The sequence below is a fragment of the Orcinus orca genome, chromosome 17 (assembly GCF_937001465.1).
Source record: "Orcinus orca chromosome 17, mOrcOrc1.1, whole genome shotgun sequence".
Taxonomy (NCBI): Eukaryota; Metazoa; Chordata; class Mammalia; order Artiodactyla; family Delphinidae; genus Orcinus; species Orcinus orca.
The window spans coordinates 41,852,739-41,869,250 of record NC_064575.1 but is presented as its reverse complement, the minus strand read 5'-3'; the positions used below and the strand labels follow the sequence as shown (position 1 = coordinate 41,869,250).

General features: G+C 41.3%; 1 protein-coding gene and 1 long non-coding RNA gene across 10 annotated transcripts in view; one reads left to right on the top strand and one right to left on the bottom strand.

Moving 5' to 3' along the window:
- The window catches only part of LOC125961595 (endoplasmic reticulum transmembrane helix translocase-like), a 30,032-nt gene extending 24,248 nt beyond the window's left edge, over positions 1 to 5,784 (bottom strand). For 6 of the 9 annotated variants that reach the window (XR_007472471.1, XR_007472475.1, XR_007472473.1 and 3 more), the window contains exon 1: positions 5,316 to 5,446. Coding sequence is in view for 3 of the 9 variants with exons in the window: in XM_049700298.1 (XP_049556255.1) it covers positions 2,804 to 2,943; positions 5,316 to 5,784 (609 nt within the window). In the remaining 6 variants the exon portion in view is untranslated. Of the gene's footprint in view, positions 1 to 1,320; positions 2,944 to 5,315 lie in introns of those variants that run through there. The other 3 variants (XM_049700300.1, XM_049700299.1, XM_049700298.1) reach the window with 2 other exon arrangements.
- Positions 5,348 to 6,686, top strand: LOC125961602 (uncharacterized). Its single transcript, XR_007472492.1, has 2 exons — positions 5,348 to 5,470; positions 5,506 to 6,686. It is a non-coding gene; the product is annotated as an uncharacterized LOC125961602 (long non-coding RNA).
- Positions 6,687 to 16,512: the final 9,826 nt, after the last annotated feature.

The window sequence follows — 16,512 nt, the reverse complement described above, 5'->3', positions numbered from 1 at the left end:
AAATGGATTAAAGACCTAAATGTAAGGCCAGAAACTATCAAACTCTTAGAGGAAAACATAGGCAGAACACTCTATGACATAAATCACAGCAAGATCCTTTCTGACCCACCTCCTAGAGAAATGGAAATTAAAACAAAGATAAACAAATGGGACCTAATGAAACTTCAAAGCTTTTGCACAGCAAAGGAAACCATAAACAAGACGAAAAGACAACCCTCAGAATGGGAGAAAATATTTGCAAATGAAGCAACCGACAAAGGATTAATCTCCAAAATTTACAAGCAGCTCATGCAGCTCAATAACAAAAAAACAAACAACCCAATCCAAAAATGGGCAAAGACCTAAATAGACATTTCTCCAAAGAAGATATACAGACTGCCAACAAACACATGAAAGAATGCTCAACATCATTAATCATTAGAGAAATGCAAATCAAAACTACAATGAAGTATCATCTCACACCAGTCAGAATGGCCATCATCAAAAAATCTAGAAACAATAAATGCTGGAGAGGGTGTGGAGAAAAGGAAACACTCTTGCACTGCTGGTGGGAATGTGAATTGGTTCAGCCACTATGGAGAACAGTATGGAAGTTCCTTAAAAAACTACAAATAGAACTACCATATGACCCAGCAATCCCACTACTGGGCATATACCCTGAGAAAACCAAAATTCAAAAAGAGTCATGTACCAAAATGTTCATTGCAGCTCTATTTACAATAGCCCGGAGATGGAAACAACCTAAGTGCCCATCATCGGATGAATGGATAAAGAAGATGTGGCACATATATACAATGGAATATTACTCAGCCATAGAAAGAAATGAAATTGAGCTATTTGTAATGAGGTGGATAGACCTAGAGTCTGTCATACAGAGTGAAGTAAGTCAGAAAGAAAAAGACAAATACCATATGCTAACACATATATATGGAATTTAAGGGAAAAAAAATGTCATGAAGAACCTAGGGGTAAGGCAGGAATAAAGACGCAGACCTCCTAGAGAACGGACTTGAGGTGTTGGGGAGGAGGAAGGGTGAGCTGTGACAGGGCGAGAGAGAGTCATGGCCATATACACACTAACAAACGTAGTAAGGTAGATAGCTAGTGGGAAGCAGCCGCATGGCACAGGGATATTGGCTCGGTGCTTTGTGACAGCCTGGAGGGGTGGGATAGGGAGGGTGGGAGGGAGGGAGACGCAAGAGGGAAGACATATGGGAACATATGTTTATGTATGACTGATTCACTTTGTTATAAAGCAGAAACTAACACACCATTGTAAAGCAATTATACCCCAATAAAGATGTTAAAAAAAAAAAATGAATTTCTGAGATCACATCATTTTGTTTAAGGTAAATGGACTAGCTTTTGATGTAAAATACCAAAATCATAATTAAGACTAAGAAATGTGAATGATCCATAATGTATTTTGAAAACCAAGTAGGTAAAAATCCAAAAATTTAATCATTCAAGAGCAGTAATGCAGAAATGTCATGAAAAACATAAATATCAAATTCACAAAATACCATCTGACAGACATTTCAGGTGAATGGTAGCAGTGTGGGTCCAATAACAAGAAAAAGAAACAATTATAAAATCTAGGGGGCCTTCCAGTCCTTTCCATTAGACATTTACATGACAAGTCTGAAGATGTCTTAATAGGAAGTTTGGAGATTTTATCAGAATGACTTTTTCCTTCACAGACTCTAAGGAATGAGACATGTATACCATTGGTGCAGATATTGAGATTAAATATCCTCCATAGGATTGTGCAACATTCATTAAACATTCTGGTGTGCAAACTATGTTTAAGTGTTGGGATAACTCTGAAAAATCTACTTAAGCTATTTTTTAAGCTTTAAGTGGAAAAAAGAGGTGTGGGGAGAGAAGCAGTGTGAAAATGGCACTAAGAGGGATATGCTGGGAAAATACTGGAAAATCAAAAGGGTTTCTGAAAACTTGGGCAAATTTAATAACTATGTTTAGGAGAGGCAATTTAGAAATCACGACTATAGGAGCCCCTGTATTGTGTGAGGTGCCATTGCATGAGCAAGGATGGTGTGAAAAGGGACATCCCAGGCTGCCACCATGGCTGACCTGGGTGGATAACGGAGAATCAGTAAATATTTCTTACAAATCTTCCTATTAGATTGCCAGTTGTGGTAACATATTTGTAATTTTTGAAAAGCAATTAGGTCAGGAAAAGATTTTCGAGTTTCTGAAGGTTTTGGGGTTGAGGATGAGTGCTACCATGACCAGGATGGGGGCTCTGAAGCCCAGCCCTCTCCCCTCCCAGCCTTGTGTCAGCACTGGTGGTTTTGGTGAAGATTAAAGGAGAAGCACATACAGAGCATCTGCATTCTACCTGGTACAAATAAGAGCTATCCTGATCACCAACATCTTTTTCATCATCACTCATAAAGTGCTGGGATATATATGAGATGAATAGTGAAAACTTAATATTTAAACAAAGAATTTAAAATGAAGAGGAGAGTTACAAAAACAACAAGACCAGAATGAGCAGCCAACTCTCAAGAGCCAGGTTCCAATGAAGAGTACACATGCCAAGGGAAAGGGCTCCCAGCCTTTCCTGTCAGCAGGCAAGTTCGGGGGAGAGTAGACTAGAGCACATTTCTCAAAGGGTGCCCACCACATTCACCTGAGATGTTCTGTTGGAAAGGTGGATGTCTTCAAATCACTTCCCAGGCACCCCAACTCAGGAGTGCGACAAAGCACAAATGGGAAAGGAGCCACTGTCAGCAGGGGCAACTCATGGGGATGTCAGGACTCACTTGTTGCTCTCAAACTACTCAGCTTCACAGACCTCTGAGTTTTCCTGAACTTCTCTGTTGCTCTGGTAGTATGAGAACACGTTTCCCAAGGGAAAGGCCTTGTGGAGGGATTGCTTCTTATCCATGGCATGGAGATCTCCTGTCCATCTTTGCCCTGTGGGAGAAGGCTGTGGCAGAGGCCCCTGGCCTGGGGGTTCAGTGCCTGGGAATCCCACTCAAGCCCATGCCAGGGGGGTCTGGCAGGCAGTCCCTACCTCATTGATGTGCAGGGCCACAAGCTCAGTGGAACCATTGTTGGCAGTTGGCACCACCTTCATGAAGCTCACTTTGCTGGGGTCCTACTCCTTTGAGAGGCAAAGTGCTGCTGCTGAACCCTTCTCAAGCCCAGCTCCATGGTCCCCAATGGGGAGGCTGCTGGGGCTGCAGCTCTCGGGACATGTTCTGGAACATGTTCTGGGCTCTAGGTGTTGGTTTGGTCATTCCCCAGTCTGTCACTGGGCCAAGGGACAGCACCATGCTGGACACCTCACCATGCCTCTGGTCCAGCTTATATCAAAACTGGGGTCACAAATAACACCCAATACCCAGAGCTCTGCTGATGACATGAACTCAAACAGGAAGAACAATACCTGGCATGAGGTTCGCTCTCAATCCACATGAGCCCTGTCACAGGCCACCTGGCCTGCTGCCTCTTCCCCCCAACCCATCACTATTCTTCCTTATGTCCTTAAGTAATGACAGACAATGAGACTTGAGGATTGTTCTTAACTCAGCTAAGGGGCTTGGCATGTTCTGTTTTCTCCACCTGGAACAGTCACACAATTGGCTTCAGGCCTTTGCTCAAAGGTCGCCTTCTCAGGAAGTTGCCCCTGGATGCTCCATCTAAAGTTCCCTCACAACATTCCTATCCTTGTCCTGATTTTCTCTCTTTAGCATTGACTGCTGACTACGAGTTCTATCTTCCCCACTAACACCATAAAAGCCATGGGTTTGTCTGTTTTGTTCACTGCTATTTCCCAAGCACCTAACATATGGAGGCATTGAATGGAGTTCAATTAGTGCTCCCTCAATTCTGTGAGATGCATCCATCCCACCCTCTGCTGCCATGGGTGTTTGGGGGATGGGGGTGGGAGGGGAGGCACAGCCCTGATCCTGAGAAGCAAGGCCCTGCCCCTCTGAGAGTTCATGGGCCACCAAAGCAAGCAGAAAATAATGAAAATAGACAAATTTACAAACTCTGGTAACCTATGAAAAAAAGTGCAAAGCACTACATGGGGCCAGCCCCACGGCAGGCCGTTTGCAGAATAATCACAATGGTACTCTGAGGTATGTGTTACAGTTCTCACTAAGGACCCTGGCTAAGATCCCTGATGCAAACCCAGATCTTCCTGTCCTAACCTCACAGTTGATTAGCTCTTCTTTGTTCTTCATCCTTGGAGAGAAGGTTAACAGTCATACTTTTTATTTGCAGGACAACAGGCGGCGCCCCCCCACAACTCCCCTCCATTCTTTTGTCCCTTGCTGGGGTCTTTCATTGTACTGACTTGAAGCCACCAAGCCCAGAAGTTTGAGCCCCTCCCCAGGGATAAGGCTTGCTGGGATAATGGAGATTTCACTCTCTCGGAAGAGAAAGAGGATTCAGTCCACTTTTGAGGGGGTGAGGGATTCCTGTCTTTCTGCAGCCCTTGGTGCTGTTTCCTTTCCCTCTTCTTTCAGCAAACACATGCCTGGGATCTGAGGGGAGGCTGACTAAAGGTTGAACTCAGTGCTCATGGCTCCAAACCTGCTGGTGTCATCTGAGGCAGACCCAGAGGGCCTGATATCAACTGCTGACCCAAGGCAGCTCTCACTCATCCATATTTCAGGGCTAAGGGTCACATGCACTATCTTGCTGTTGTATCCTGATGGCAGTCTTAACTAAATCACTCTCGCCTTGCAGAAAGGCATGAAGACTCCAAGCAGTTAAGTCACTTGCTCACAAATAGCTCCTGCTCCTCCTAAACGCTGCGTTAACTGCATTTCAAACTACCTTTGGTCCACACAGGGTGGGGGAATGAAAGGGTGAGCCTCTGAGCATTGTACAGTAGGACTAATGCTCAATTCTCAAACCAAGTTTCATAGATAGGGAAATCTACCCTGCAGGTCTAGCCTCACAATTTGAAAAGCAAGATAGGAGATAAGACTACAAAGACGACAGGACCGCTTCCAGGAAAAACCAAGTACCCGCTAACATGGGACCTAGCATTAACAAATCCTATCAAACAGCAACATATACCGGGCCCAGCGCTAAACTATCGAATCTAAATGACCACACCAGGAAGGAATTCCAGAGAAGGGAAGTAACCGGCTCCAGGGTGGCACAGCAAGTCAGCAGTGGGGTCGGGATTTAGCCAGCGCAAAAGGGTGGAGAGCACCGCTGGAGACCTAGGCCCAGAAAATGCGAGGCCCAGGCAGGGTTGGGGACGGACACAGCGCAGTGGCAAAGCCCGACCTTGCTAGGGATTGTGCTCGTGCGCAAGCACTTACCGGGGTGCAGCTGAGCGCGCACTGCGCGTGCCCGTACCAATGCGCCGAGAGAACGGTAAGAGCGCGAGGCACATGGTGGCGAGCACGAGCCACATGGCCTCGGGGACCTACGTCCAGCTGCCAGCCCCAGCAACCAGCTGCCGCGGCCAGGCCAGGTAGAGCAGCCCCTCGGCCAGGCCAGCCAGGCCAGGTAGAGCAGCCCCTCGAACGGCAGCACCGTGAGGCGCCGCAGCAGCGCCAGCCACCGGTTCGGCCACAGGGCGGCGACCAACTCACTCACTGTGAGTGCAGGTCCAGCAGCAAGGAGCGCGCGCGCGCGGCAAACAGGGTACGCGGCTGCAACCTGGGCTTGGGCTGCTCGACGGGGTGGGCCAGGCCTAGCAAGGCCGAGCCCCTCAAGACAGGCCGCTGCCCCCGGGCCCAGCCAACATCGCCCCCGTCTTTCCCAGAGCCGCGCTGGTTTCCGCATAGGCACCGCCTCACTTCTGACGTTTTACTTCCGCTGAGCCTTGGGCGCCACAAGAGCATCGCGGAATCAGAACAGCTGGGGACACGTAGTGGGCTGGATCCGGAAGTGGCTACTCAGGGAGACGCCATGACAGGTTGCTGCCAGAAAAATAGGCTGGGCGCCGCCATGACAGAAAGGGCTTGAAGGGCTAAAGGCGGCCTGCCTACCCTGCCACGCCGGACTGAGACCGGAAAAAACGAGGCAAGCCCGGGCGCCGTGACAACCTGAACCGGAATAGGCGAGTCCTCCTCCGAGACTACATGGTACCGGCCTATCTGGTTCACGAAGGACGGAACTTGTACACTTCGGAGGCAGGGCCTGTCAGGGAAAAGCTGGTGTTCAGGGGGCGGGGCTTGCTATGAGGTGGGGCTTGTGTCTCCTGCTGAAAGCCTCCGCCTTCAGGGTCCTGGGGAGGGCTCAAGACTGGCAGGCTTACAAAGCTAACACGGGACACAGCCACACATGACAAGAGCCATCATGCAATAGATAATTACTCACAAAATTACTACTTTAACATAAAATATGAAAAATCGATGTTTATTTGAAATGATGTATTTTTTCTGTATTATTTACTTTCCAGTTACATAAATGCTGTTGTTTGAACAAAACCAAAATAGTATTGTATTACTAATAGAAAAAGGTATATCAATATGTTTATAGTGTTTCTGCCCTCTGATACAGAATTTATGAGCTATATTTTCAACTGTTTATTGGATATTGAATTTTCTGTTACATTGCATGTTCTTAAGATTCTTAAAATACATATGTGTAAGACTTTGCAAAAGGAGAATGTAAATGCAATAGGACTTGGATAATATTCTATATTTAATAAAATAACGATGATGTTTCTTTCTTTCCCGTTACACAGTAGGATATTTTTACTCTTTCACTCTTCTTTTCCAATTATGCTTATATGAACAGACTGCGACCTTTAGAACATCCTTTTCTTTTATGTAGTTATAAAACTAAGGCAAAGATGACATCATTTTGACTTGCTCTTATCAAGTTCACAATTCTTGATTCTTGGTGTCATTCCAATGTGATGACATCAAGCTAAATATCCTCTCAACTAAAGCCTTTCTTTACTTACTAACAGCAACAAGCTTTTTGACTTGTAGGACTTTGTTTCTAGTTCTCCAAAGCAGGTTTGTTTTGTAGACCAGCTTATTTATCAATCAAGCCTTTGCATCTATAAATTCATCATATGCTGCTATCGGTGTCCAAAATGTTTGTAGATTTTTGAACACTCAGAAGCACGTGGGATATCAACATACATTAAACCTCCCTTTCTCCGGGAGAATGGTTTTAAAGCATAGAGGTAATTTGAAGTTGTGAAATCAGAGTTGGATTCCAAATAGTTACATTTTTAGGAAAGAAACTGAGAATTTTTTGTTTAGTTTGACTGCCCTTTCCTGGTGACATTTTGAATTCTAAAGCAGGCTTATTTCAAAAAATGAGTAATTTTTTGCCATATGAATTTTTGTCACAACCTACACATAGTGTTCAACAACTTAGGGGCAATTGGTTCATCCTTGTCTTGTGCTTTTGGTGTCATATGCAAGAAATTGCTACCAAGACCAATATCAAGGAGCTTATTCTCTCTGTTTTCTTCTAGGGTTTTTACAGTTTCAGGTCTTATGTTCAAGTCCTTAATCCATTTCAAGTTAATTTTTGTGAGTGGTATAAGATAGAAGTTCAATTTCATTCTTTTGCTTTTGGTATTCAGTTTTCCCAACACCATTTGTTGAAGAGACTACCTTTCCCCATTGGGTATTCTTAGCTCCCATGTCAAATATTTGTTGACCATATATGCATGGGGTTTTTTCTGGGTGCTGGTGGCCTTATGGAATGAGTTAGGAAGAATTCCCTCTGCTTCTGTTTTCTGAAAGAGACGTAGATGTAATAATTGGTATACTTTCTTCCTTATAGGTTTGGTAGATTTTACCAGTGAACTTGTCTCGGTCTGGTGCTTTCTGTTTTGGAAGGTTGTTCATTATTGATTCAATTTCTGTAATAGATAAATGCCCATTCAGATTGTCTGTTTCTTCTTGTGTGAGTCTTGGCAGATTATGTCTTTCAAGGAATTGGTTCATTTCATTCAGCTTATCAAATTTGGGGGCATAGAGTTGTTCATAGCATTCCTCTATTATCCTTGTAATATCTATGAGATCTGTAGTGATGTTCCCTCTCTCACTTCTGATGTTAGTAATTTGTGTCCTCTTTCTTTTTTATCAGTTAGCTGGCTAGAAGCTTATCAATTTGATTGATCTTTTTCAAAGAACCAGCTTTTGGTTTTGTTAATATTCTTTATTGATTTCCTGTTTTCAACTTCATTGATTTCTGCTCTAATTGTTATTTCTGCTTACTTTGGATTTATTTTGCTGTTCTTTTTCTAGTTTCCTAAGGTGGAAACTTAGGTTACTGATTTTAGATCTTTCTTCTTTTCTAATATATACATTTATGTATAAAAATTTTCTCTAAGCACTACTTTTGCTGCATTGTAACAATTTTGATATCTTGTTTTTTTTCATTTTCTTCTAGTTCAAAATATTGGGTTGGCCAGAAAGTTCATTTGATTAATGAATATGTTCAATAAAATTATTGGTGAAAATGAAAAATGTGTCTTTTACACACACTTACTAGAGAATGGACTTGAGGATATGGGGAGGGGGAAGGGTAAACTGTGACAAAGCGAGAGAGAGGCATGGACATATATACACTACCAAACGTAAGGTAGATAGCTAGTGGGAAGCAGCCGCATAGCACAGGGAGATCAGCTCGGTGCTTTGTGACCACCTGGAGGGGTGGGATAGGGAGGGTGGGAGGGAGGGAGACGCAAGCGGGAAGAGATATGGGAACATATGTATATATATAACTGATTCATTTTGTTGTGAAGCAGAAACTAACACACCGTTGTAAAGCAATTATACTCCAATAAAGATGTTTAAAAAAATGTGTCTTTTACTTTTACTTAAAACATAATGAACTTTTTGGCTAACTCAATGTTTTAAAATTTCTCTTGAGATTTCTTCTCTGACCCATATGTCCTTTAGAAGTATGTTGTTTAATCTCTGTGTTTTTGGATTTTTTCAGTTATCTCTCTGTTATTGATTTCTAATTTAATTCCATTTTGGTCTGAGAGAAGACAATATGTGATTTCTATTTTTATAAATTTTTAAGGTGTGTTTTTTGGCCCCAAATGTAGTCTATTTTGTTGAAATGGTCCCTGTGAGCTTTAGAAGAATTGTAATCAGTTGTTGTTGGATGAAGTAATCTATACATATCTATTATAACCAGTTGACTGGATATGCATCTCTTCCAACTGGCTGTTCCTGAGTTATATCTTTTTTAAAAAAACTGGTAACCTAGTAAGTAAACTGTTTTTCTGAATTCTGTGAGCTGCTCTAGAAAATTAATTGAACCTGAGGAGGAAGTTGGAGAAACCTCTGATTTATAGCCTGTAGGTCAGAAGTACAGGTAACAACCTGGAATTGTAATTGACCTCTGAAGTGAGTGGGAGAAATCATGTGAGACTGAGCTCTTAACCTGTGAGATTTGATGTTATCTCCAGGTAGATAGCATCAGAATTGAGTTAATTGCTTGGTTTTGTTGGAAAAACAAAACAAAAAACACATACCAGAGTGTTTGACATTAGTTGGGGGGAAATTCTCAGTCATTAACGTTTCAAATGTTTCTTCTGGTCCTTTTTCTCTTCTCCTTCTGATATTATTATTATATGTAAACTACACTTTTTGCATTTGTCCCACTGTACTTGGATAGCTGTGGTTTTTTGTTTTTCTTCTCTTTGTTTTTTTATTTTTGGAGATTTCTATTAACATATCTTCAAGCTCTGAGATTCTTCCCTCAGCCATGTCCCGTCTACTAATAAGCTCATCAAAGGCATTCTTCAATTCTGTTACAGTGTTTCTGATCTTGTGAAAGAATTTTAATCTAAAATACAACCAGAGGATATAAAATGGAGAATCTCACACATGTGCCCTCAGGAAGACAAAACTTAAGGACTAAGAGAAAGGTTTCCCATAAATGCCTGCTTTACAGAAAACTGATAGTGTCAGAATTTTCTCAGATGATAGGGATTGATCAAAGCTGTCTTATACCAATTTTGGAAAGTTTTGCTGGAGACGTGAATAGGTGATAACCCAGGTTGTGTTGATCTCACAAAGTGGGCTGAATTGAGCTTGGTTTGTGTGACTGGACTGATTTTGTCAGCTCAGTAAGTTTTCATGGCTAGTATATATTCTTTATTTTAACGGACTCTAACTGAACTTTCTCTTCTTTACATTCCCTTTGCATAAATACAGCCTACTCCAAGCCCTCAATGGGCTCACCTGTAGCTTGCTACACTTTGCTTGCCCTGACTTGCAATTCCTCTAACTATTCCTGCACAAACTCACCTTTTCGAGCTTACCTCAGTTTATATCTTTATTGTCAACAAACTCTAACATTTCTATTTTGTTATTTCTTAGGATTTTCATCTCACTGTTTACACTGCCCATCTGTTCTTGCATGCCATCTACTTTATCCACTGAAGCCCTTAGTATGTTAATTATAGTTGTTTTAAATTCCTGGTCTGATAATTTCAACATCCCTGTCATGTTTGGTTTTGATGCTTGCTCTGACCCTTGAAATTATGTTTTATGCCTTTTGGTATACCTTGTAATTTTTTCTTGATAGCCAAGCATGAGGTACTGTGTTAAAAAAAAAAAAACAACTACTGTAAATAGGCCTTTAGTCATGTGTGGTGAGGTTTCAGGAGCAGGGAAGCAATTTATAGTCCTATGAATAGGTCTCAGTCTTTTAGTGGGCCTGTGTCTCTAGGCTCTCCCTTAAGTGGGAGAGAATGGCTAGAGTTGACTGGAATTAGTATTTCCCTTCCCTCAGGTCAGGTAGGCTCTGATAATACCCCAGCAAATTAGGCTTTGGTTAACTAGTTTCCCCTGAGGACAGGCCTTGTTAAGAATAGTTCTATGACATTTATCAAAATGGTTCCTTTTTGGAGGGGGATGGGGAAGATGACAGAATAGGAGGTTGTGGAATTTACTTCCTCCCACAAAAACATCAAAAATACATCTACATGTGGGACAATTCTCAAAGAAAACTAACTGGAAACTGGCAGGTCTATACAACCAAAGCTGCAAGAAGGATCTCTACATAACTGGGTAGGATGGGGGAAAAAAGCCATCACATCAGGACCAGCACCCCTGGGAGGGATCTGTAAGGAAGAGAAGGCCCACAGATGAACACTCAACCTGTGGAGCCCTCTTCCTGCTGAGAAATCTTCTGATACTGATTAGCCTAGACTCTACTCATGAGGAGTGTGCGTGTGCTGGCTTGCTAACAATCAGTGCAGAGAAAGACTTGCACTGGCAGCTACTGCCTCACTGCACTTCCCAATCCAAAGGGGTTAATGCCCCAGCCCTGCTTACTCCCCACCACAGCCTGACATGAGAACAGGACAAAGATTTGGTCTAGCTGTGCAGAGACACAGGTGGGGGAGCCTGGGGTGTTATTTTTGCAAAACTACAGAGACCACTGTCAGTGCGTGCACAGGGGTTGTGGGTAAAACCGGGCAGACATATTCAGCATGCACACCAGGCAGTGCCACAAGAACGCCAGCAGCTAAGTGTTAAATCTCAGGGTAGACAGTCCCTGGGGAAGGATCTAGCTATGCAGAGACAGACTGGAGTTTCTGGGGTGTGATCCAGGTGAAGCCGCAGAGCCCATTATTAGTGTGTGCACAGAGGCGGCAGCTGTAGCCACAGAGTTCATTGTCAGCAAGTGCACAGTGGTGACAGGTTCAACTGTGGCAGACATTGTCAGTGTGTACACCAGGTGGTGCCACATGAATGCTCAGGGCCTAGGTGCTAAATCTCATGTGGTCAGGCCCTGGGCAGGAGTATGTGGTGATATATTTCCTGGAGGAAGCAGCCCAGCTCTACCCACTCCACACCACAGCTTAGCACCAGATCTGGGGTGGACAGGTCCTGGGAGAGTTCTGCCATAGAGGCAGCCCAGGTCCCAGGCAGAAGAACAGCCACCTAGATTCCTGCAGCCACAATGCCCTGATCCCCAGGCCCAGCCTGCTACACACCACAACCTTGCATTAGATCTGGGATGGACACAATGGAGAAAGGGACACAACCTTGGAATGCTTCTGTGCAGAACCACAGACACCTACACAGGCAGTGCATAGGTTCACTGTGCCTGGACATGCCTCACTTGCTTCAGCAATCACATTCTTTGGGACAGGGCATGCACTTAAGGGAGATGGAGCCTGATAGAACCTGGCCCTAAGGGCCACTGTTCCATCCACTGGGGATCAGACCCACATCAACAGTGTGATGAGAGCCAGAGAGTGAAGAGAAGGCCCTACCACACATCCAGCACAGACTCTGGACCCCCCAAAAAAGTCACACTCCCTTTCAAGTGTATAACAACCAGCACACTCTGAGGAAAGATGTGGCTGGCATCCATACCAAAACCAGCCCTCCCACCAAAAATATTTGATGCGCAGTTTACACAGGAACACTCCTACATAAAATCACCACTTCAAGACCACAATAGATAACTGTTTCTCCTAAATTCATAGACACAGAGAAAGTCAAGTAAAATGATAAGGCAGAGGCACTACTCCCAAATAAAAGTACAAGAGAAATCTTCTGAAAGAACAAACCTCAGTCTACTAGACCTCAAGTTCAAAAAGGAGGTAATAAAAATGTTGAAAGAATGGTCATAGAAATGCAGATAACTGTAACAAGGACCAGAAATTATAAAGATGACCCAATCAAAATTTGACAATTCAAGTTCCAAGGTAAAAGTAAATCTAGAAACAATGAATAGCAGGCTAGTGACCCAGAAGAACAAGTAAGTGATATGGAATATAGAATAATAGAAATCACCCAATCAGAACAGCAGACAGAAAGACAAATGAAAAAACTTTGCAGGCCAGAAGGGAGTGGCATGATATATTCAAAGTCCTGAGAGGGAAAAACCTGCAACCTAGGATACTCAACCCAGAAAAATTATCATTTAGAATAGGGTAGATAAAGGATTTCTCAGATAAACAAAAACTAAAAGAATTCACCAGTACTAAACCTACCCTAGAAGAAATGTTGAGAGATCTTCTGTAAAAGAAGCAAGAATCTATAGGAAAGGGAAAATCCCAACAGGAAAGGCAAATATATAGTAAGTATTGAAGATCATTTAAACAAGCAAGTATGTGGATTAAAAAAACAAACAAAAAATGTAAAAGCAACCATAACTGCAATAAGCAGTAAAGGAATAAGCATGAAGATGTAAAATATGACATCAAAATTACAAAATGTGGTGGAAGGGAGTATAAAAATGTAGATTTTTAAGAACGTTTTTGAACTTGTAGGACTATCAGTTTAAAGCATGTAGCTATTGTTATGGATTAAAATACTTGAACTCCATGGTAACCACAAATCAAAAACCTATAGTAGGTACACAAAAACCAAAAGCAAATTAACTCAAGCATACTACAAAAGAAAATCATCAAACCACAAAAGGAAAAACAAAAAGAAGAAGAAATGAACAAAGAAGAACTAGAAAGACAACTGGAAAACAAGGTTTAAAATGGCAATGAGTACATACATATCAATAATTACTTTAAATGTCAATGGACTAACTGCTCCAATCAAAAGACACAGACTGGCAAATTGGATAAAAAAACAAGAACCTACAATATGCTTCCAATCAGAGCCTCACTTCAGGATGAAAGACACACACAGACTGAAAGTGATAGGAAGGAAAAAGATGTTTCATGAAAATCAAAACAATAACAGTGGAGGTAGCAATACTCAGACAAAATAGACTTATAAACAAGGGCTATAAAGAAAGACAAGGAAGGACATTATATAATGATAAAGGGATCAATACAAAAAGAGGATAGTAAAAAAAAAAGGGGGTGGGGGACTTCCCTGGAGGTCCAGTGGTTAATACTTTGCCTTCCAATTCAGGGGGTGCTGGTTCAATCCCTGGTCAGGGAGCTAAGATCCCACATGCCTCACGGCCAAAAAACCAAGACATAAAAGAGAAGCAATATTGAAACAAATTCAATAAAAATTTCTAAAATGGTCCACATCAAAAAAAGAGAGGATATTACAATTGTTAACATATATGTACCTTATATAGGAGAATCTAAATGTATAAAACAAATGCTAACAGACATAAAAGGAGAAATTGACAAGAATACAGTGATAGCAGGAGACTTTAATTCTCCATTAACATCAATGGACAGATCATCCAGGCAGAAAATCAATAAGGCAACAAAGGTCATAATTGACACCATAGACCAGTTGGACTTAATTTATATCTACAGGACACTACACCAAAAGAATCAGAATACACATTTTTTTTCAAGTGCACATGGAAGATTCTCTAGGATAGACCTCATACTAGGTCACAAAACAAGCCCCAACAAATTTAAGAGCATAGAAATTATTTCAAGCATCTTTTCTGACCACAAGGGTATGAAACTAGAAATCAACACAGAAAGGAAAATGGGAAAAGAAGTAAAACATGGAGACTAAAAAACAGGTTACAAATAAATAAATAAATATATAAAACAGGTCAATAACGAAATCAAAGAAGAAATCAGAAAATACCCCAAGACAAATTGAAATAAAAATAAAACCATGCAGTTTTAAGAGGGAAGTTAATAGAAATACAGGCCTTCCTCAAAAAATAAGAAAAAATCTCAAATAAATAACCTAATCCACCACCTAAAATAACTAGAAAAAGAAAAACAAAACCCAAAGTCAGCAGAAGGAAGGAAATAATAAAGATTAGAGAGAAATTTTTAAAAATAGAAATAAAAAATAATAGAAAATATCAATAAAACCAAGAGCTGGTTTTTGAAAAAATAAACAAAATCTATAAACCTCTAGACAAGCTCACCAAGAAGAAAAGCAAAAGGACCCAAATAATCAAAATAATAAATGAAAGAGGAGAAATAACAAAACTGATACTGCAGAAATACAAAAAATCATAAGAGATTACTATGAACAGTTACAGGGCAACAATTTGGACAACATAGAAGAAATGAACAAGTTTCTAGAAACATACAGCCTTCCAAGACTGAGTCAAGAAGAAACAGATAATTTGAACAATGAAATAGAATCTGTAATAAACTCTCAGCAAACAAAAGTCTAGGGCTGGACAACTTCAATGGGGAATTCTACCAAACATACAAAAAAGAACTTATACCTATACTTCTCAAACTATTCAAAGAAATTGAAGATGAGGGAACACTCCCAAATTCAATCTATGAGGCCAGCATCACCCTGATACCAAAACCAGACAAAAGCTCTACAAAAAAAAGAAAATTACACACCAGTATCTTCGATGAATATAGATATAAGAATTCTTAACAAAGTATTAGCAAACTGAATCCAACAATACATAAAAAGGATGCATGATCAAGTTGTATTCATTCCAGAGTTGCAAGGATGGTTCAACATTTGCAAATCAATCAATGTGATACACCACATTAACAAAAGGAAGGACAAAAACCAAATGATCCATTCAATAGGTGCAGAAAAAGCATTTGACAATATTCAACATTTATTCGTGATAAAACTCTTACCAAAATGGGTGTAGAAGGAACATATCTCAACATAATAAAAGCCATTTACAACAAACCCACAGCCAACAACTATCACCACTTCTATTCAACATAATATTGGAAGTCCTACCCACAGCAATCAAAAAAGAAAAAAATAATCAAAAGATATCTAAATTGGATGGGAAGAGGTAAAACTGCCACTATTTTCAGATGATCTGATACTCTATATAGAGAACCCTAAAGTCTCCACATAAAACTATTAGAACTAATAAATGAATTCAGCAAGACTGCATGATATAAGATTAGTATACAGAAATCTGTTGTGTTTCTATACACTAAAAATGAAATATCAGAAAGAGAGAAAGTAAAAAAGAAAATGGCTTTTAAAACTGTGTGGAAGGGGCTTCCCTGGTGGTGCAGTGGTTAAGAATCTGCCTGCCAATGCAGGGAACACGGGTTCAAGCCCTGGTCCAGGAAGATCCCACATGCCATGGAGCAACTAAGTCCATGTGCCATAACTACTGAGCCTGTGCTCTAGATCCTATGAGCCACAACTACTGAGCCCATATGCCACAACTACTGAAGCCCATGCACCTAGAGGCCATGCTCCACAACAAGCCCCAGCAATGAGAGCCCGCACACCACAACGAAGAGTAGCCCCTGCTTACCACAACTAGAGAAAGCTCACATGCAGCAATGAAGACCCAATGCAGCCAAAAATAAATAAATTAAAAACAAACAAACAGTCTGGAAAATAATACAATACCTATGTAACTTAACCAAGGAGGTGAAAGGCCTATACACTGAAAACTATAAAACACTGATGAAGGAAACTGAAGATGATTCAAAAAGAAATAGAAAGATATCCTGTGCTCTTGGGATGAAAAGTTAATATTACTAAAATCACCATACTACCCAAAGCAATCTACAGATTTGATACAATCCCTATCAAAATACAGAGGTGAATTGTGTGAACATTTAGAATAGAACTAACACCTATCCTTCTCAAACTCTTTCAAAATAGAGCAGAGGGAGGAACACTCCCAAATTCATTTTACAAGGCCACTGTCACCCTGATACCA